The 20,027-nt window shown below is 58.9% G+C and overlaps 1 protein-coding gene across 11 annotated transcripts; it reads left to right on the top strand.

Moving 5' to 3' along the window:
- Positions 1–871: 871 nt before the first annotated feature.
- KCNIP2 (potassium voltage-gated channel interacting protein 2) lies at positions 872–18,682 on the top strand. Of its 11 annotated transcripts, XM_070057327.1 has the most exons (11): positions 993–1,214; positions 14,074–14,169; positions 15,088–15,141; positions 15,642–15,766; positions 16,059–16,128; positions 16,247–16,317; positions 16,428–16,535; positions 16,711–16,815; positions 16,941–17,003; positions 17,266–17,329; positions 18,537–18,682. In XM_070057327.1, the coding sequence occupies exons 1-10, from the start codon at positions 1,142–1,144 to the stop codon at positions 17,311–17,313; spliced, it is 813 nt and encodes a 270-aa protein (XP_069913428.1). In that variant the 5' UTR covers positions 993–1,141; the 3' UTR covers positions 17,314–17,329; positions 18,537–18,682. The 11 variants fall into 11 exon arrangements, 10 of the variants coding, with proteins under 10 accessions (XP_069913433.1, XP_069913430.1, XP_069913428.1 ...); XM_070057332.1 differs by having other exon boundaries at positions 872–1,214; positions 17,266–18,682; XM_070057328.1 differs by lacking the exon at positions 15,088–15,141 and having other exon boundaries at positions 14,074–14,173; positions 15,646–15,766; positions 17,266–18,682.
- Positions 18,683–20,027: the final 1,345 nt, after the last annotated feature.

Here is a 20,027-nt window from a genome sequence, read left to right on the forward strand (position 1 = left end):
AAGGGCAAGGCACGGGCGCTGGGTGCCTTGGGTCAGCAGCCATTCCTGAGATCGGGGTGCCCAGGCCTGCGCCAGCCCCTGCCTTCAGAGAAGGAGCTGATCCTAAGCAGAGGGCCTCAGCAGGGCATTGCTTTCGCTCTGCGCCCCTCATGGGACCCCAAACTTCAGTAGCTTCCCAAGTCTAGAAAACAGGGAGTCCAGTACAGGGCAGGTGACAGGATATGGAAGGGCAGAAAAATTGAAGGAGTAGGGAGTGGGAGGCTGAAAGGAACAAGAGAGCAAGAAGTCCAGAGAAACTGGCCTGATGCTTTATTCTATGCATCTTCCCACTTGGCCAAACGGGGATTATTAGACCAGGAAAGAAGACCCCTGAGAGTGAACCGGGCCCAGAGAAAGGGTCCAGGAGAAGGGAGTCTGGGTCCTTCTGAAACTTGGGAGAACAGAAAATTGTGCTCCCGTAGCCTGCCATGTGACTTTGGTGTGCGTCTCCAGCCGGCTTCAGTAGGGGGGAACCGGCTGGGACCACGGAGGCAGATGCCCCTAGAGGAACAGGGAATAGGGGCTGCCCGGGGCACGCTGGGCTCTGCCTGACCGGCACGGTGCTGGCAGTAGAGGAAGGGGTGCCCGAGATCGCGAGCGGGGGGGGGAGGGGGGGCTGGGGAGGGCCCTTCTGGCCCCGCTGTTCCCTCCACCCCTCACCAAGCTCCGTGCCTTCAGGGTTAGGGGGTAGTGTTGCCGGAGAGCCAGCCTCGCTCCCGCACTTTCCAGTTCACCCTGTCACCGGGTGCCTCCCCCGAGCTGCAGAGGGTGGGGGGCGGGAGTAGGGGGAGCCAATCCCAGCAGCGCCAAAGGGGGGAGGCGGCAGTGACAGCCGCGGGGAGGGGGCGGAGGAGAGGCGGCTCGGCTCCGGCTCCGCACTCAGCTCGACTGTGCCTCCGGCTCTGCGCTCACCTGCTGCCCAAGCCTCCCGCTCCTGTCCCAGGTCCCCGGAGCAGGCCCCGCATCCCGGCCCCAGACCCAACTCTCCCCACCCTCAGCCCCGGCCGCGTGCTACGCCGCCAGGGGGCGCCGTGTGAGCGCCCTATCCCGGCCACCCGGCGCCCCCTCCCACGACCCAGGCGGGAGGGGGGCGCCGGGGGCCATGCGGGGCCAGGGCCGCAAGGAGAGTTTGTCCGATTCCCGAGACCTGGACGGCTCCTACGACCAGCTCACGGGTGAGTCGTTGGCGTGGGGGTCGCGGGAGGGAGGGTGGATTCCATCCCCCGTGACCCTCCTACCTCTCTGACCCTGGCCTGGCCTCTACCCACACTCTGCCCCTATTTCCAGGCAGTCCCCGCCCCCTCCTCCGCTGGTCTGGAAGGCAGGACAAGGGTTCAAAGCTTTGGATCCCGTGAGGGGGGTGGGGGAGGAGCAGGTGGGGCAGGTGTAGGGAGGCAGCAGGTGTGGGCGTATGACACCGGGCTGGGAGGGTGTCTAGAGTGGGAGGTGTTACGTTCGTGAGCACCTGTCATTCTTGTGTGTGTCTCTGTGTGCACCTCCCACAGCTGGTTGCCATGTGCCCTCGACTTGGTGACGGCCAGGATGAGTGTGACTGCGTGTGGCAGTGCGATTGTGTCTTGTCAGTTGGTTGAGCCGGCGAAGTTGTTTTGACCGTGTGTCTCTGTTTTATGTGCAACTCTGTGCTTGGAGTGATTCTGTCTGAGGTGGCATGTGACTGCCAGAATGTGGCAGGGCTCCACTTTGTGATGGTGTCACTTTGTAAGACTTTATGACTGTGAACCTCCTGGCTTCTGTTGTGTTTTGTGATTGTGAGACGGTTCCGTGAGTGTGTAATGCTGGTTGTGTACTTTTGTGCGGTGGTGTCTGCAGTGGGGCTCTGTGAATGTCCGTGACGTGTCTTACCCTTGCCGCCTCTCGCTTCCCGGTGCAGGAAGCCCTTCAGTGATCCCTGCTGCTTCCACAAGTCTTCCACAAATAGCCCATGTGGCCCCAATGAAGGGCTCTGTGTCCAGCTGCCCATCCTGGAGCCAGGGCCACCCCCTGGGTCCAGGATGTGGCCAACGTAGGGGTGCTTTGTTTAGTGTTGGCTCAGCTCCCCCACCCCCAGTCCAAGAAAAAGGACTCAGATCATTCTGACAAGAGAAGCCCCTTCACCCCACACAGCCCTCCCAAAACGTCACCCAAACCCCGAAGCAGACACCGCTTCTTGCCTTCCTGCAGAGCCAGAAAGAGCAGTTCTAGGCCTGGGGCGGACCATGTGGCCTCCCCCTCCCTGCCCCCAGAGCACTTTGCTGCCTGGGCACCCTCTCGTCCCCACCTTGGGAAGGTGTGTGAGGCCAGGACCTCTGCCTACGTTCTGGGCTTGGCAGGCAGACCAGTGTTTGTTTGGTGACTGCATCACCTCGTGTGCATTTCGCAGTGTGTGTGTTTGTGCCTCTCCTTGGCAGCCTGCGTAAGAACTTCAGCAGGGTGGGAGGAGGGCGGCTGTCTCCCCTGCAGCTGAAACAAAGCGGGGGAAGCAGGGGAGGGCCTGATCCTGGGGCTTCCTAAGGGGGCTGAGCTGGAGCCTTGGGAAAGGTGGTGAGTGGTGCAGTTAGGAAGTGGGGCCTGGGGCTCAGGTGTCCTCTCCACTCACTGACCCTGGGAGGCCCTGGCTGCTTTGCCAGGACCCCCGGATGGGGAAGCCTTCAACTCAGGCAGGCTCCAGGTGTGGCAGAGTGCCAGCGGTGCCCCAGAACAGGATGGAATCCATCCAAAGGCCCAGCTCTGCTACGACTCTGCTCCCACGATCAGCTCAGGCTCCTTAGAGTATCGAGGGCTGGGGGACCTTAATCAGCATCGCAGTAGTCAGTGTTTGCTTCCTGCTTTAATCCTTTCCCCACTTGGCTGATTGGATCAGAGGTGAGGTAGGGGGCGCTGGTATTGGAGCCTACATTGCCTCAGATCAGCCAGGTAATGGACGAACACCAACTGAACTGTACTCTCCTGGCCTCATTTTTCTTTATCTGTAAAATGGGGAGCACTACTTCCTGTCTGCCTGTCTGCCTGGTAGCCTCCCAAGGGAGCCAGAGAGGGCCGATGTTGACGGGCGTCACAGATCGAGGGCCTGGTCACCAGGCGAAGCAGATAGCTCCACACGTGACTCGGACTACCAGGGGGGTCTCCTCTCCAAGGAGGGCTGGAGACCCATGGGGGGGGGGGCGCAGGCTGATGGGAGGCGGCGCCGCGGAGCGCTTCCCCAGGCGCCTGAGCCGAGGCCGAAGGGGAAGCGTTGTCCGCGGTGCTGAAGCGCGTGCCCCGGCTCCCGATCCCTTCTCTTGGCAGGCGGGGCCCCCGAGATCCGACAGGGAGAAGTCTCCAGCTCTCCTCACCCTGGCCCATCAGGCCGACAAGCAGGAGGCGGCCCCGAAGTTATACTTCAGGGCATCACAGGTTCCTGCACTGCTCTCCTTCCCCATGCCCGCTTAAGACAGGTGTGTTCCCCCCAACTCAGGAATCCGAGCCCTACCGCCCCCCAGCTAACCCCTCAGGTCGGCCTGGCCCTCCAGAGCCGCTGGGTGGTGCGGGTCGGTGGGGGAAAAGTGCTGCCCTAATGGAAGCAGGGAGAGAACAGCAGAAGGTGGGAAGCGAATGGACCCGGCTGGCCAGGCCTGAGCTCCGGTCCCCGTCCGGGATCGCCCAGGCCTGGCCCTCCGGCCCCGGGTCGTTTCCGGGACTGCGGCGCCCCCGTGTGGCTCGGTGCGGCCATACGTGCGGAGCTGATCCCAAATGGGGACTGTGGCCAACTGAAGTCGGCAAGATTTGGACAGAGTTGGGCGGTGACTCTCGCCTCTCCAGTGTAGGCTTTTAAACCTGAGGAATGGGATCCTAGCCGAAGGACTACGACTCTGTCTCCCCTGCAAGCTCTTCTAGGAGTCTGAAGGCATGAGAGGCTCCTGGAAGGCTCGACTTCGGGTTTGACCTGACAGGGATGAGCCCGGGAGAAGTGGGTGTGGGGACCGCAGGTCGGGGGGTGTCCCATTCGACGCCTTTGCCTGGTGGCCAGCCGACATAACGGCTGAGCCTGTGAGCGCGCGCGACCGAGATAAAGAGACGCAAACGAACCGGAGAAAAAGGGAGTGGGAACCAGGAGCCGAGTATCAGTGGGGCCCAGCGCTGCGGCCTCTTCCTCGCCACCCCAAAAACCCTCGCCGGCCTCTCTCTTCCTCCTCCCATTGGTCCCAGAACTATGGTAGTGTGGGGAGTTGCCATGACAACTGTGTCCTCGTACTCCTTCGCATTGCTATACAAACCTGGGGCGGGGGGCGGGCAGGGGCTTGATGGGAGGTGGAGGGGCTGACAGGGCGCGATAAAACATGAGGTCAATTCTCCATCCAGCTTTGTTCCCAAAACCCGTGTGTGTCCAGCTTCCCCGCCAGAAACACAGAAGACGTCCCCGGCCCGCGCCGCTCCTCCCGCCCCACCCCAGTCCAGGAACTTTGGGGCGAGGGCTTCAGGGGATGGGGCCCGCCCGGGGGAGTCCGCCTCGCGCCAGCAGGAGCAGAGCGGAGGCTGAGAGCTTGCGCCCGCCCACGCACGGCTGCCTCCGTTGGGGCGGGGACCCGAGCGCTCTGGTCTTTCTTGCGGGCGGAGCTTGGCCACAGAGCTCCCGGTGCAACATGAGCCGCTGCCCCCGCAGGTGCCGGAGCCCGTTGGGGCAGGCAGCGCGATCCCTCTACCAGCTGGTGACTGGGTCGCTGTCGCCAGGTAGGAGCCAGGAAAGGGAGGGGCGGGACCCCGAGAAAGTGAGTGAGGTGGGGAGGGAAGGGCTGCTTCAGGTGAAGGGAGCAGGTGCTCTCAAAGTCCAGGGTCGGAAGGGCCGGATCCGTGTGACTGAGGTGGAGCAAGGGATGGGGTCCCTGCCACAGAAGGGAGGTTGAGGCTTCGGCAAGGAGAGGTGAGGCCGGGGCTTCCCAGTGATGGCAGAGGAGGGGCCCTGGGTGAGGGGCTGCTGTTGGAGAAGAGGCCTTGCCCCTCTCTGGTCGGCTTGGCTTAAGGGAGTCTGGGGGTGGCAGATGGGTCAGTGTCCAGGAAGGAAAACCCCTGAGACCAGGCTGGACCGCCGGGGTGGGCTGTCACTGCCCTGTCTCCCCCTGGGAGTCCACAGACTGTGTCGCCACGTTGGCATCCCCGGGACTGTGCCTCCTGGGGCCGCGGCCCTGGGCTTCTTGTGGAACAGAGCACGTGGCTCTAAGTTCTGTGCTCCAGGGCTGGGGGCTCAGAATCTCCAGGTGAGCTGTGTGGCCTCTGTGAGGCTGGACCCTGCTGTGAGATTTGTGGACTTTGGTGACGTGTGGATTGTGGGTGCTCTGTGGCCTTGCTGAGATTTGTACATCTCCACTGGGATTTGCTTCAGGCTCCCTGGGCAGGGCCCGCAGAACCTAGCATCCCCTCCCCACTTTTTTAGCCTCCAGGAGACTAAAACAGCCTCCCCCGTGGCATTCTGGGATCTGTAGTTCCCCAGCTCTTTCCATTTGTACCCACTTAGCCCCTGGGGTGTTGGTAGGGCCTGTGTTCCCCCAGAAGGAGGGGCGATGGGGCTGTGCCAAAGCTAGACTGAGAAGTCTCCTGGGGAGCATACGTCTGAAGCCCCCTGCCTGGGCCTGTCCCCACTGACAGATGGCTGGAGCCAGGCAGGGCCAGCTCTCAATCATTTCAGGCATGACTTCCAGGACCCAAAATAGTGCCGCCATCCAGGGAAGTCATTAATCACTGGGTGCAGCTGGGGGCTGCAGTGCCTCCCGGCCTGGCTGGGGCTGGAGTGGGTCTGTCGGACTGAGAAAGGGCTTTGGGGCTTCCCTGAGGAATGGTGAGGGAGCAAGGGCAGCCTGGGGAAGGTGGGCCAGGGCCCCCACAGGCAGCACTGCCACAGCGTGGACCTGTGGGAGGTGCACAACTGATGGGAGGTGGCTCTGGCGTGAGATCTGAGGGGTCCCGGAGGGCCAGCACCAAGGCATGGTCCCCCTGAGTCCTGCCTGAAGGACTTCCCTTGGGATTTTATTTTTTAAGGTTTATTTATTTATTTGAGAGGCAGAGTTACAGTCAGAGAGAGAGAGAGATAAAGAGAGAGAGGTCTTCCATCTGCTGGTTCACTCCCCAGATGGCTGCAACTGCCAGAGCTGGGTAGATCAAAGCCAGGAGCCAGGAGCTTCTTCCGGGTTTCCTGTGTGGGTGCGGGGGCCCAAGCACTTGGGTCATCCTCCCCTGCTTTTTTAGGTGCATTAGCAGGGAGCTGGATCAGAAGTGGAGCAGTCAGGACTCGAATTGGTGTCCATATGGGATGCTGGCCTCGAAGGTGGCAGCTTTACCTATTATGCCACAGTGCCGGCCCCTTCCCTTAGGGTTTCACTCCTTTGGGCAAAGAGCGAAGTCCAGTGGCACTGGAGTGAGGGGCGTGGGAGATCTGAGCAAGTCTCTCAGGGCCCTGAGCCTTGAGCCGTCTCTGAGGAGGGAAGACAGCCTGGAGGAACTCCATCCTGACTCCTTCTGCCAGAGCCCTGGTTCATTTAGCACCGCAAGGCTCTGTGAGGCTGGCTGTGATCTTTGAGAGTTAAGGGCAGAGTAAGAGAGGACAAGGAGGGTCCAGGAAGAAGCTGCGGGGCTGTCAGTCTGTGCACGTGCGGTCGGCAGCAGCAAGCAGGGAGCTGGGTGCTCTGTGGTGCCTCCTGCAGTCTAACCCCTCGGGCTTGGCATCCAGTGTTTCGTGTGATCCAGCCCATTTTTATTTTTAATCACCCATCTCCCCCAACTTAAAGGAAGCAGTAGTCACCCAGGACTCCTTGACATGCCACGAGGACAGGCAGGACAGCCTGGGAGAGCCGGCAGAGCACTGCCTCTGGTTAGTTATTCTTTATCAGCGCGTCAGCTGTTACCTGGGAAAACCACTCTCCGATCCTCAGTCGCCCTGCAGACTGGCTGCCCTGCCTCTCACTCTGGCCGTGTCAGCTGCAGGAACAGGAATATTAGAGCCCGCTCTCAGGTTGATTACGAAGGCTAAGTGAGAGTACATGTGAAGTGTCTGAGACACAAAATGTGTTCGATAAATGTTGATCCCTTGGTTAGTGTGGATGGTTGATGTTTGAGCCACGCATCAAGAACAAGTTCAAAAATTACCCTAAGGGGAGGCACTGTGGCATGGTTGGCTAGGCCTCCACCTGAGGCATCCTATATGGATGCTGGCTCATGTCCCAGCTGCTTCTCTTCTGATCCAGCTCTCTGCTGATGGCCTGGGAAAGCAGCAAAAAATGGTCCAAGTGCATGGGCCCCTGCAGCTGCATGGGAGACCCAGAGGTCTCCTGGCTCCTGGCTTCAGATCAGTCCAGCTCCAGCCATTACAGCCATTTGGGGAGTGAACCAGCAGATGGAAGACGTCTGTCTCTGTCTCCCTCTCTCCATCTGTAACCCTACCTCTCATACAAATAAATTTTAAAAATCTTTTTTAAAAAACTACCCTAAGGGGGAGCTGGCATTGGGACACAGCAGATTAAGCTGCTGATTACGACTCTGGCGTCCTGTAGCCTATGACCCACTTCAGAGTGCAAGTTCAAATCCCAGCTGCTCTGCTTTCAATGCAGCTTCCTGCTTATTTGCCTGGAAAAGGAGTAGAAGATGGCCCAAGTACTTGGGTGTCTGCCCCCCATGTGGGAGATCTGGCTGGAGCTGCAGGCTCCTGGCTTTGGTCTGGACTGTTGTGGCCATTTTGGGGGCAAACCAGTGGATGGAAGATCTCTCTCTCTCTCTCTCTCACTGCTTTTCAAATAAATACATCTTCTTTAAAACATTTCCCCAAGTTTTTCCTGGCCTGCCAGTTAGAGAGATTTTACTATAGCTCATTTTTATGGCCTGCCTAGAACAGTTTCTATCACATAATAAGTACAAATATTTTTAAATGATTTGATGCCTTAGTTGTCTCAGTGTGGCCCTCTTCCTATCCAGGAAGTGCCAGAACTGTGGCTGGCTCACCTGTTCCATGGCACCAGCCCAGAGCCTGGCACTTAGTTTGCGTAGGTTCAAGTATTCAAGTGTTTAACAGTCTTTGCTCTCATGCAGCTCAGAGTCTATTTGAGGAATCAGGAGTGATGCAGAGAGATGTGGCTTCAAGTCTGCCTCAGCCCCTCTAAGCAGGTGATCTTGACCAAGTCCTTGTGCCTCGCTGGGCCTTGTTTACTTCATCAGTGAAACTGGCACAATAGTGTTCACCGCCTACTGCATGGAGTTGTCTTGAGAACTCACCAAGGCAATCATGTTTGTGAAAATGCTTTGTGAACTGCCAAGAGCTATAGGAGTGGAAGGAGGAGAGCTGTGTTATTAACAATGGTGCTATATATTCAGTGACTACTCTGTGTCAGGTGTTGTTTTTTTTTTTTTACATGATTTATTTGAAAGAATAACAGAAATCTTTCATCTGCTGGTTCATTCCCCAAAGGACCCCGGCAGCGGGGGCTGGGCCAAGCTGAAGCAAGGAACCAGGAACTGCATCTGGATCTCCCATGTGAGTGGCAGGGACTCAAGCCTTACGCCTTCATTGGCTGATTCTAAGGCACATTAGCAGGAAGCTGGATATGAAGCAGAGTCGCTGGGACTGGAGCTGGCCTTCTGATACAGGTTGTGGTTGTCCCTGCACCACAACACTGGCTCCCTAGGTGTTATTTATTTATTTATTTGCTCACCCCAGCAACCATGTGAGGTGGGAGACCCAGGCACACAGGAATTACGAACTCACCCAGTTCATTGCAAGTTGCAAAGCTGGGATTTAAACCAGAGTCCAGTACCACAGGCCACGCTGTCACCTATTGTGCCACACTGACTCCTTTCACTCTCTCACCAATAACATTCCAGAAGCAGGTGCTGAGTTTTGAGGGACTGACAGGAATTCAGTGGGAATTCAGGTACCTGGCAGATGGTGAGGCCGCGAGGACGAGGGAGCTCCAGCTGCCTCTGGAGGACAGGCAAGCCCTGCAGGCGAGCGGAAGCAGGAGGTGGCTTCATGGCAGAGAGGATGCCGGGAGCCAAGACACAGAGACAGGACTGAATGTGGTGGGTTTGGGGGGCAGTGAGGAGGCCAAGGCAAACAAAGGGATCTACCAGTATGCGGGCGAGGGCATTAAATGCCAGCAGTGGAATTTGGAAAGTCCTGGGGAGCTATTTGTTGGTCTTGTCTGTCAATCGGTAACCTCTAAGGTGTGAGAAACCACCAGCAACCCCTGACCTGACACACACACACCCCTGGGTGGATGAGGGGCAAGCCCAAGTCCAAGCCTGCTGGCAGCAGCCCTTCCCACACCTTGGCTGGGTGTTTGGTTATTTGGGGAGAAGTCCGGGGTAAGATAGGGTGTGAGGTGGATGCCTGACCCCCAGTGGTGGTCCCCTGGAACTGCAAATCAGTGGACTTCAACCTGGACAGTGGGCACTGATCCCCACCCCTCACCTGGGGCTGGATAGGAGGGAGGGCTCCCCCTGGGGTCAGTCCCCCCAGACTGGGCCTCCTGGTGGGCAGGCTTCCTATGAAGGGAGCCAAGGTGGTGTGGGGGCATAGAGTGCAGGCTCAGAGGCAGACTGGGTTAGACCCAGCCTTTGCACCTGTCGTGTGCGACAGTGGCACTGCGTGGCTGTGGCGTTTTGTGAAAACTCAGTGTGACAGCGTCTCGGAGCACAGGGCAGCTTATCTAGCACACAGCGAGCGCTCACTGTCAGCCAGCAGTGGTCGTGATGGTGAGGTCAATGCAGAGGCCTGACTTGTGGCTCACTGGCCCTGCAGACCACACACACACACCCACAGGGAGGGGGTGCTCCCGCAGAGCTGGGGGTGGGGGATGGGTGGCTCCAGTGGAGGGCTCAGGTTTCCCTCTGGCCCCTGCTGCTCCATCTGCTCAGTCACAGTTCCTGAGGTGCAGACAGGACTTCAGCATCTCTTGGATAAGGTCCCAGCCAGGAGGAGAAGAGCACAGTCCCCCCTCCTCTCCCAGGAGCCTGGGTCTCTTGGTCCACAGGCAAGTTCCCTCCCCAGAGGATCATGAACAGGCTAAATGGCCTTTCTCCTGCCCAAGCTCCAACACCTCATCTCCCTCCCTTGGGCCTCAGTTTCACTGTCTGTGGCCTGTGGGAAGAGAGTGCTTCCCACCTCACTGTCTCCATGGCAACTGGATCGATGTTGGCAGTGTCCTCCTGCTCCAAGAGAGGTCACCGCTTCTCCCCGCTATCTCCTCGTGTGGCTCCATGCCGACCCAGGTGCACACCCACAGACCCACACCCCAAATCCTATGGCTCCTCCATGCCCACCAACCAATGTCCCGACCCACACCCTGCAGCCCTGCTGGACCACAGGCACCTCAGCCCTGCACACGGCAAGGTACTCCGGCCCCTCCCACTCACCGCAGACACCCAGGGACACAAGGGCGGAAAGGCATGGCCGTCCACACCACACACACCTGTGCGACAGGTAGACGCACACAGAGACACATGTGTGTCCTCCCACACTGACACTCAGGAATACTCTCGCGGGGAACACCGAGACCCTCAGTGCGTTCTGCCCCGTTCACCACCGACTGACAAAGGTGCCCATTGCATAGTCGCACCCAGCGGCGTCCACCCTGCCCTTCCCTGCCTTCTCACCAACCACAGCTCCTCTCTCCACTCCCCCTCCCCACCTTTGGCACAGAGGAGCCACAGGCAGCCCTCCTGGGGACAGAGATGGGTCACCACCTCCATCCTCTGGCCCCGGGCCTCTCCTGGCCTGTCCCCCCAGCCTTCCGGCCAGAGGTTCCCAGGGAGGTGCCAGCGCAGAGGCTGAGGTGGCCGCACAAAGAGGAAGAGGCTGCGGCTGTGGCTGTGAGCTTGTGGGGCAGAGGCGGGGTGAGAGGGGAGAGGGAGGAGATGCAGGGAGGGAGAGAGGAGGGAGGCTGCGGGCGTCCTGCTTGGGCTGAGGGGAGGTGGAGAGAGGCGGCGGCCATGCCCTGGGCCCATCATGAACCTGGAAGGGCTGGAGATGGTCGCTGTGCTTGTGGTCCTCGCTCTGTTTGTCAAGGTCCTGGAGCAGTTCGGCCTCTTTGAGCCTGTCTCCTTGGAAGGTAACCCAGGTGTCTGGGCAGGTCTGGGCAGGTCCGAGCTGCTGGCCAGAGGGAGGGCCGCCGCGGCAGCACCCGGGAGGGGAGGGCTCTGTCTCCTGGGGGCAGGGGGAGCAGCTGGGGAGGTGAGGAAGGGTGTCCTGCGGCCAGGGCATCTGAGAGAGAAAAAAAGGGCCATCAAGGCAGGAGGGACTGGGGGCAGGACCTCTGGGGGGTGATGAGGGGTGCAGCCGAGGATCTGGGAGATCAGGAGGGGGGTTCCAAGGAGCCTGAGCCCCAGATTTCTGGGGGCCCCCAGTGGCTCTGAGAGGTGCGGGAATCTGCGCGCCTCCAGCCAGGCAGGTGTAGGTTACAGAGTGTATGGGACATGGTGTGACTGTGTTCATGTGGGCGTGTGAGCCTGCTACTGTGACAGGGAGGTGACTGCATGTGTCAGAGTGACAGGCGTGTGGTTTTGTGAGACGGTGCATGTGATCAAGCCCAAGCAGGACAGGATCTGTGGCTGTTCCCAGGTTCCCCAAGGATATAGCAGCTCCATACCCGAGGCTTGGGATGGAGGCAGGTCCTGGAGGGACAGGAGCGGGAACCTCAGAAATGAACGTTCACAGCTCAGCGCCGGCTGGGGAGTGTGGCGGGGTCAGATCAGGGACCCTGCTCCCCAAGCCTCTGCATCCCCGCTGCCTCTGCCACCTCCCCTCAGGATCCAGAGTCTGAATGTGAGTGGAAACCAGATCCCCATCCCGCTCCAAAGTCAGTAGGGGAAGCCACACCACGTCGGAGGCAGAGAGGGGAGCACCTCTGTCTCTCCCTGCAGAGCTGTGGCCTTGCCCTCCTCTTCAAAACAAGAACTGCAGGGCTCCGGGACATGGCTGTGGCCAGGCTGTGCCAGGGACAGGACAGCAGGCAAGAACCAGGACAAGGGGCTGCAGGTAGACACCTAGGAGAACTGGGAAGATGTGAAGGAAGCTGAGCACACGAGGAAGACCCATGATTGCCTGCTCAGGGCTTAGTGAGAGCAGAAAACTCCCAGCCCACCCTCTTATCTCCTGCTGTGTTATTGGGGTTGTATGTGGGAGCTGGAACTGGGGAGCCTGAGCTGAGTTTGTTCTCATCCAATCTGGAAAAGATAGTCTGTTGGGCTCTAACTTGCCATCCCCTTTAGACTGGTAGGAAGAGGGGCCATCCATGACCCCTGACATCCTGTAGGCTAAAGGCAGCTCCTTTCTCTTCCCACCTTCAGAGTAGCTTAGAGGAGAGAGTGAGGCTTGGGAGTAGGCAGGGGACTTGTGGTGGCAGGAGGAGGGGAGAACAGCGGGGCGGGGGTGGGGGCTGCCCCCAGCCAGGCAACTACACCATCAGAGGCCCCAAGTGCAATCCGGCTTCGGGAAACCAAAGTCCAGGCTAATGGAGCCCTGGGCCAGGGGCCAGGCCACCATCGATCCCCTGCCCAGCCCACCTCCTCCCTCCCACCTCTCCATAGCTCCTGGGATGGAGTGGGAGGAGGTGAGGCTGTGTTAGAAGAGAGGGGATGGTACCTCCTGCAGTTACCTCCTGGGAGAAGGGCCTGGCTCAGGAGGATGAGGTGTGAGGGAAAGTTGGGGTGAGAGAGTAACCTATAACTAAAGGGAGTTAGGCCTCTCCAGGAATGGACTGAGGCCAACTTTAGCCAGTGGTGTCGGGTCCACTGGGCTCTGGCCCAGGACTCTGGAAGTGTTCGGTGGTTGTGGTTGCAAGGCACATGGACACACAGACACACACAGTCACAGACACACACAGAGACACACAGATACACACACAGATAGACACACACAGACACGCACACAGACACACACAGACACAGACACACACACACACACAGACACACACACACAGACACACACACACAGGAACTCTGAGGGACTCTCTGGGATGCAACTACAGCTGTAGAATGAGCAGAAATAAGGAGAGGGGAGGGGGCTGTGGTCATCGGGACCCGGATAGCCCCATAGTGCGCCAGAATATTTGTCTCCAAGATCAGTCTGCTACCATTTCACCTTCAAAGAACAAGCCATCCGGGAAGGACAGAGCAAGGACCATGCCTTCAGGGTAGACGAGGTAGCTGGTGATGGACCCTGCTCCTCGGGCAGGGAGATTGCGGGTGCCTTGGAATGAGGGGTTGCAGGAAAGAAATGTGGATGTACCCAGAGCGGATGAAGCCTCTGGGTGAGGAGCTGCCTTTGGTATTTGGATGCTGTGGGGACCTAGGTCGCAGTAAGATATGGTGTGCAGCATGGTTACCTTGATGTGTGTCCTGATGTCCCTGGGTCATCGTGCATTGTGTAGTCTGTGTACATGAGAGGGTGCACGTGGGTCTCCAATGTCATGTCATGTTTTACTTCCGTCACGTTTGTACATGCTTGTGTTCAGGAATACTAGGTCAAAGTGTGTGCGTGTGTGTGCGAGTGTGTGCATGCTCAGTAGGCTACCAGGTGTGAGTTACTGGCTATCAAGCTGTCACAGGCATCTGTCCCTCTGTGATTTCTCATTCTGTGTGTCGCTGTACATCCCTGCCACCCTGTGTGTGTGGGTGTGGGTGGGAGTGGGGGGGTTACTACCCAGGCTACCTTAGGATTGGACATCATCCTGAGAGCCCAGCACATTCCAACCACTCTAACCAGCACAAACATTGCCACCTCCCCCTTGCCTCCTGGCTGTTGCCAGCCTCATCCCATTGGACAAAGTGCCCACACCCCGCCTCCGTAGCCTTCCCATGCCCGTGAGACCCACTGTGCTTCCCAGCCTGGGCCGCCTCCCCTCCTGATGCCCCCACCCCGCCCTCAGCCCCTCACCATTCCTTCTTTCCCACCCCACCCTCTTCCTTCCCAGCCCAGCTCCCAGCGGGCGGGCGCGGTTGTTTAACAGGCGGGGAGGGACAAGCAACAGAAGCACAGCGGGAGTTAATCTGCCCTCCTGGGGTCTTCTCTCTCCCTAGGCCACCCTCCGGGGCCCACTAAAAAAGCGCTGAAGCAGCGGTTCCTCAAGCTGCTGCCGTGCTGCGGGCCCCAAGTCCTGCCCTCAGTCAGTGAAAGCAAGTGCCTCTCCTGTGCTTCCGGGGCGGGGCCGAATGCGTGTGGGCGTGCCCGGCGTGGCGGGGGGGGGGGGGCAGGACAAGAGCGTGTGGGCGTGGCCAGTGAGCCGGGGTGGACCTGCGTGTGGGCGTGGCCAGTGAGCCGGGGCGGGCCTGGAGTTTGAGGGAGTGACCGGTGTGTGTGGCGGGGCAGACCTGCGCGTGTGTGGGCGTGACCAGCGTGGAGAGAGTCGGGTGGGCGCAGGCCGGGCCCAACAGCAGCGCAGACCCTGTGTGCAGATGAAGCCCCTGTGTGTGGATGTGGTCGCTGAGTGCCTGCGGGCGTCACCGGCCTGCGACACCGGGCGTGGCCAGTGTGGAGGGCGAGGGTCCAGGAGACCCGCTGTGTGTGAGGGTGTGCGGGTGTGCGGGTGGCTGAGCCGCGGTGGAGCGCCTGCGACTCTCTGTAGACGCTCCGCCCTTGGATATGTTTTGGACCTCGCGATGTTTGTCGCGCGTGCCCCGAGGAGTAGGACGCAGGTGTAGGGCATGGAGCCCGCCTTCCTCCAGCCTCCAGGGTCCGTGGGCGTCCTGCCCCAGCCTGGTCCCCAGCCGAGTGACCTGGAGCCGAGCGCGGCCTCCGTTTCCTCAGCTGGCAAGCCTCACGGAATTGTGTTGCGTTTGGAGAGCTGTCAGGGCCCGTTTTGTAGAGATCTGAGCGTGTCTTTGGGTTTGACTCCGATGGGTCCCACAAGCGGGTAGATTCGGAAAAAGGGGAGTGAGTCCCGCAAGCAAGTGTGCGTGGGATCCGTTTCGTGTGAGTGCGGGGTAGGGGGCGTGCGTTGAAACACGCAGGTCTGTGCGACTCGCTGTGCGTGTGCGGGGCGGGGTGTGTGTCTGCAGTCTTCCGCTTTCTCGGTGACAGTTCGCTCCCTTCAGCATTAGCCGCCCCAGCCTCCCTCCGCCCCCACAGACCCCGCCCGCTGGACCCAGGTGACTTACGGTCCCGGGGGGAGGGGCACTTGCCTGGGGGTGGGGCTTGGCTGGAGCTGGGCGGGGCATGGCTCGGGCATGGCCGGGGCGGGCGGGGCCTGACTGGGGAGGGGAGGGCCTGGGCGGGGCAAGGCCAGGGCTGGATGGACCTGAGTTAGTCCAGGAAGGCGTGGAGCTGCGACCCGCGGACGCCAGTTCTCGAACCCTGTTTTCTGGAACGAAGATGCGGCTGGGGGGCCTTCCCTGCCTCCAGGGTTCAAGGGCCCAGGAGCGCGCGCTGAGTCGGATCGCTGGCCCTGAAGCCAGGTCTGGCGTTGGACTGCTGATAGACCTGGAAGCTGACCAGCGTCTTCTCTCCTTCCCTTGATGTCCTCGGCTCAGGGTCCGGGGAACCGGCAGGCAGAGATGGGATGGGGGTGGTGTGTGGGTCGGCGATTTGGAAAGGGGGGCCGGAGGGGCTGGGCCTGAGGCTCGGCTGTCCCCCCAACCGCTCCCCGCAGACAGCGTGGAGGATGAATTTGAACTGTCCACTGTGTGTCACCGGCCCGAGGGTCTGGAACAACTGCAGGAGCAAACCAAGTTCACACGCAAGGAGTTGCAGGTCCTGTACCGAGGCTTCAAGAACGTGAGTGAAGGGGAGGCTGGACGGGCCGGGGCCTACCTGGGTTTGCAGCTGGCCCCAGGAAGCAGTTGGGCAGGCGGGTGGTGGCCTGAGGCCAGACCTGTAGCTGTACACCCGCGATTTAGTTCCATGTTTTTCACGTGTGCACTGGGGAGGAAGTCTTACCCCCTGGCCAAAAGCCCCCCCCCCCCCAAATCATGAATGCTTCCCCTGTTCTGACCACTGCCGGGTGGGGGTGGGGAGGGGCGGCGGCGGGAGGGGCTTAGTCTCTGCCCTCAGCCTGGTCCTCCTGCAGGAGTGTCCCAGCGGAATCGTCAATGAGGAGAACTTCAAGCAGATTTACTCCCAGTTCTTTCCTCAAGGAGGTGAGGGAAACAGCTGAGTGGGGGAGCTGGGGTGCTGCGGGGCAGGGGGCTCTGCAGAGGCAAGAGCACCCCCACGCCCTGTGTGGAGCCCAGCTGATTAGCCTCGCGCGGCCCGCAGACTCCAGCACCTACGCTACTTTTCTCTTCAATGCCTTTGACACCAACCACGACGGCTCCGTCAGCTTCGAGGTGAGCAGGGGAGGCGGGCCAGCGAAGCTCGCTTTCTGGGGTTTCCGGGCCAAATCCAGGGTGGAGTGAGGGGTTCCTGAAGACACGGTTCCCCTCTGCCTCCTTCTTAGGACTTTGTGGCTGGCTTGTCGGTGATTCTTCGGGGAACGGTAGATGACAGACTGAATTGGGCCTTCAACTTGTATGACCTCAACAAGGACGGCTGCATCACTAAGGAGGTGCAGGGCAGCTGGGGGGCTGGGGCTGGAGGGTACGGGGTGCCAACGGCCACTGGAAGGAAGCTCGACCCCCGTGTGCATCACCAGCCGGGCTGAGGTCTGTCCTGGGCTGTAGGCCTCTCGGTTTGGAGGCTAGAGGCTCTGAGGAGGGCTCCCCTTCTCTCTGTCCCAACAGGAAATGCTCGACATCATGAAGTCCATCTATGACATGATGGGCAAGTACACGTACCCTGCACTCCGCGAGGAGGCCCCAAGGGAACATGTGGAGAGCTTCTTCCAGGTGCCCGGGGCTGGGTAGACTGGAGGGTCCTGGAGGGAAGGGAAGGGGGCCAGGAACCAACAGGGAACTTACCTGCATTCTGCCTGCCTCCCTCCTGTCATCCCTGCCTGGCCACCACCTCGCAGAAGATGGACAGAAACAAGGATGGAGTGGTGACCATTGAGGAATTCATTGAGTCTTGTCAAAAGGTACAGGCCCCTGCCCTCTTCATTCCCTGGCCTGGACTCAGGGCCCCGTTCAGTGATGTAGAACAGCCTCCTCCCATGCTTACTCCACACCCCAGTCCTGTTCCTTTATGATTGGGAGAGGCCTACCCCGTCCCTGCCTCTGGGGTCTCCTTCCTCTCTGCCTCTGAACGTCCCCATCTCTGACTCAGAGTCCTTCTCCTTGGCTCTGACAAGCTCTTTCTCTTTCTTTCTGCAACCTGCCTCCCCTGCACCATGGCCACAGGACGAGAACATCATGAGGTCCATGCAGCTCTTTGACAATGTCATCTAGCTCCCCAGGAGAGGGGGTTAGTGCATCCCAGGGGACCACACTCCAGCCCTAGTCTAGGCAGACCTCACCTTCTCTCCCAGGTCTGTCCTCATCTTAGCCCTACTCTGAGAGCTGTAGGGATCCAAGAGTCTGGGGACTCCCTAGTCCAGATCCCTGGAGCAGAAAGGGCCAGACAGCGGGCAGAGTGCATCTAGGAGGTGTTCCCAGCTCCCAACAGCTTTGACCCCCTTCCTGCCTGACACCCAGTGCTGAGGGCACCCCTGCAGTAGGAATTGTTGCCACACCTCCCACCTTCACTCCAGAAATGTTCACACTAGCCAGAATGTCTCCTCCTATGGTGCTTCCCCCTCCCTGATTTCATAAACATTTCCCCTAAAATTCCCTACCCAGTGAGGATGCTCTGTTCTCCAGTACAGTAGCTGGCTTTTCAGACCAGCCTTTGAAAAGTCCTGTGAGAGGGGGAAAAGGATGTAGAGGAAGAAATGATGGCTCTGAGCTGCTGGTTAGGTCCTAGGAAGTGGCTGGGCAGGAACACAGGAAGGCCTGAGAAGACTGTGAGAGCTCAGGCGTGCCAGGCTGTAGCTCCGATTTCCACAGGTCTGCTATCCCCCCTCCATCAGAATGTGAGTTTCTAGGCTTTTTGGAAGATATCTCCTTGGAAACACTGCAGAAATTTTCCATTCCCTCCTAGTCTCCTAGGAGAGCCCGGGATCCAGTTATCTGCCACATCCCTAGAATTCTTTCCTCCCCACCCTCCTGCTTGTGTTGGTGGTGGGGGCAGCAGGAGAATGAGAATAGGGGTGGATGTCCTTGCTGACACCTGCCACACTTTCTGCCTGCCCGGCCTGCTCCTCAGCTGCTTTGATGGCTAAGGCTTGAGTCTGCATTTGCCACGTCCTCTAGATTTGGAGGTATGGAGTGAGTCAGGGACCTTCCCAAACCTCGGTCCTTTCGCTCTCCCAGCGGATGCCTTAGAAGAGGGGAAGAGGGAGGCAGGAGGCAGGCATAGCATCTGAATGCAGGGTGGGGACTTCATTAGAATCTTTAAACAACCCAGGCTCGACTTAAACTACACACAGCCTCCTCGATTCCCTGGGGTCTCCCTTTTGCTCTGTTCAGTCTACCCAGAGATGTCCCTGAACACAGATAGAGGGCAGGGACCACGTGGTTGCCAGCACCGCTGCCATGCTGCCACCCCTAATATACCTGCTTGTCCCATTTAGCTCCCAGTCAGCAGCATCTGAAGAGAAGGGCCCCAGGGGGCCCCCTTTCCATCAGAACACTGCTGACTGCTTTGCATTTTTGGCTCTTCTGTATATTTTGTAAAATAAGAAGTACACCAGATCCAATAAAACACAACGGCTATGCACAGGTTGCTGTCTCTGCCTTTTTGTCCCTCACACCCTACAAATACCACACAACCCCTAACTCGTGTACCTGCAGCCACAGTCTGGCCGCACCTCGGCAGGGGGCTGAGACACAGGTTCTGGAATGGCTGCAAACCCACCTGGCCACAGGCCCCGTGTGAATCTCCCAGGTTCTGAGAGGAGACAAGGAGGAAGCATGGGATGGCAGTGTCCTGAAAACTGTGCCCAGCAAGCTGTGTTTTGGCTGACGTTCCTACAAGTTGAGTCAAGAGTTTCTGCTGTGCCGATTTAAGTTCATCTCAAAGAACTGTCTTTTTGGGGGCAGAGGGGGAATGTCCTCTTTAGTTTTTGATGAAAAATTCCTTTGTGTTAACGTCCCAGCCTTGGCTCCAGTATAGATGTACACTTGTGTCTGTGCCCCATCCAGCAACAATGGGGGGATCAGATGGAGTGGACCCAGGGCAGGTCATCATGAGGCATATGGCTGAAGGGTGACAGAGACTTCTGGTATGTTCCAGCCCTTTCTTTGTTCTGCTCCTGGACAGTCTCCCCTCCCCCATGATAGCCCTCCCATTCCTTCTCTGGGGACCCTTCCATGGTGACTAAGCTTCACCCTCCAAAGGAGGAAAATGACGTCTCCTCCCCCACTGTAAACACTGACGAGGTCAACGGATGGGAATGGTGGCCAAGAAGAAAAACTCACTGCCAGTGTTCATTGTTTGGTCATCTGTGTTCGCTGCGAGTACCATCTCAGAACCATCTGCTGCTCAGGTCATCAGATTAGAGACTGGGTTAACACTGTGGGCCCTATACAGAAGGGAGCTCTATCTGGGTCTCCCATGCAGGTGGCAAGTGCTCAGATACTCGAGCTATATCACCTGCTGCCTTCCTGGATGCCCATTAGCAAGAAGCTGAATGGGGAAGGAGGGTAGCCAGGACTCAAACCAGGCATCGTGATATGAATGTGTGTGTCCCGGTGGCAGCTTCAATGTGCCGCACCACGATGCCTGGCCCTCATGTACTTTCATATCCTTGAAGCCCATGTATGAAGAGCTTGGGATCTACTGTAACCCCAGCCGTCATTTCACAGAAGAGGAAACAGACGCAGAGGAGGGAGAGGACTTGTGAGTTTGTGGCAGGACTGAAAATAAACCCAACCCCCCCTCTCTGTCAAGGGTGGCCTTGGGCCACAGGAGAGATCTGGGGGTGGAGGATGGAGACTGCATGTCGTGCAGAATCTATGTGAGATGACACCATGACAGGCTGGCCTGCTCTCTGCTTTTCCTTGGGGCACTGCTCAGTGTGTAACCATGTGTTTATTTGGGTAATTAGTTGCCGTCTTCTCTA

The sequence above is a fragment of the Oryctolagus cuniculus genome, chromosome 15 (assembly GCF_964237555.1).
Source record: "Oryctolagus cuniculus chromosome 15, mOryCun1.1, whole genome shotgun sequence".
In the NCBI taxonomy this organism is placed as follows: Eukaryota; Metazoa; Chordata; class Mammalia; order Lagomorpha; family Leporidae; genus Oryctolagus; species Oryctolagus cuniculus.

What these genes read in the sequence shown, in the direction of transcription:
- KCNIP2 (XM_070057325.1), top strand. Translation starts at nt 4,356, where the DNA reads ATGAGGTCAATTCTCCATCCAGCTTTGTTCCCAAAACCCGTGTGTGTC. An exon ending in TGTACCGAGGCTTCAAGAAC is followed by an intron (nt 15,767 to 16,058) that starts GTGAGTGAAGGG and finishes GTCCTCCTGCAG; the next exon opens with GAGTGTCCCAGCGGAATCGT. An exon ending in ACGGCTGCATCACTAAGGAG is followed by an intron (nt 16,536 to 16,710) that starts GTGCAGGGCAGC and finishes CTGTCCCAACAG; the next exon opens with GAAATGCTCGACATCATGAA.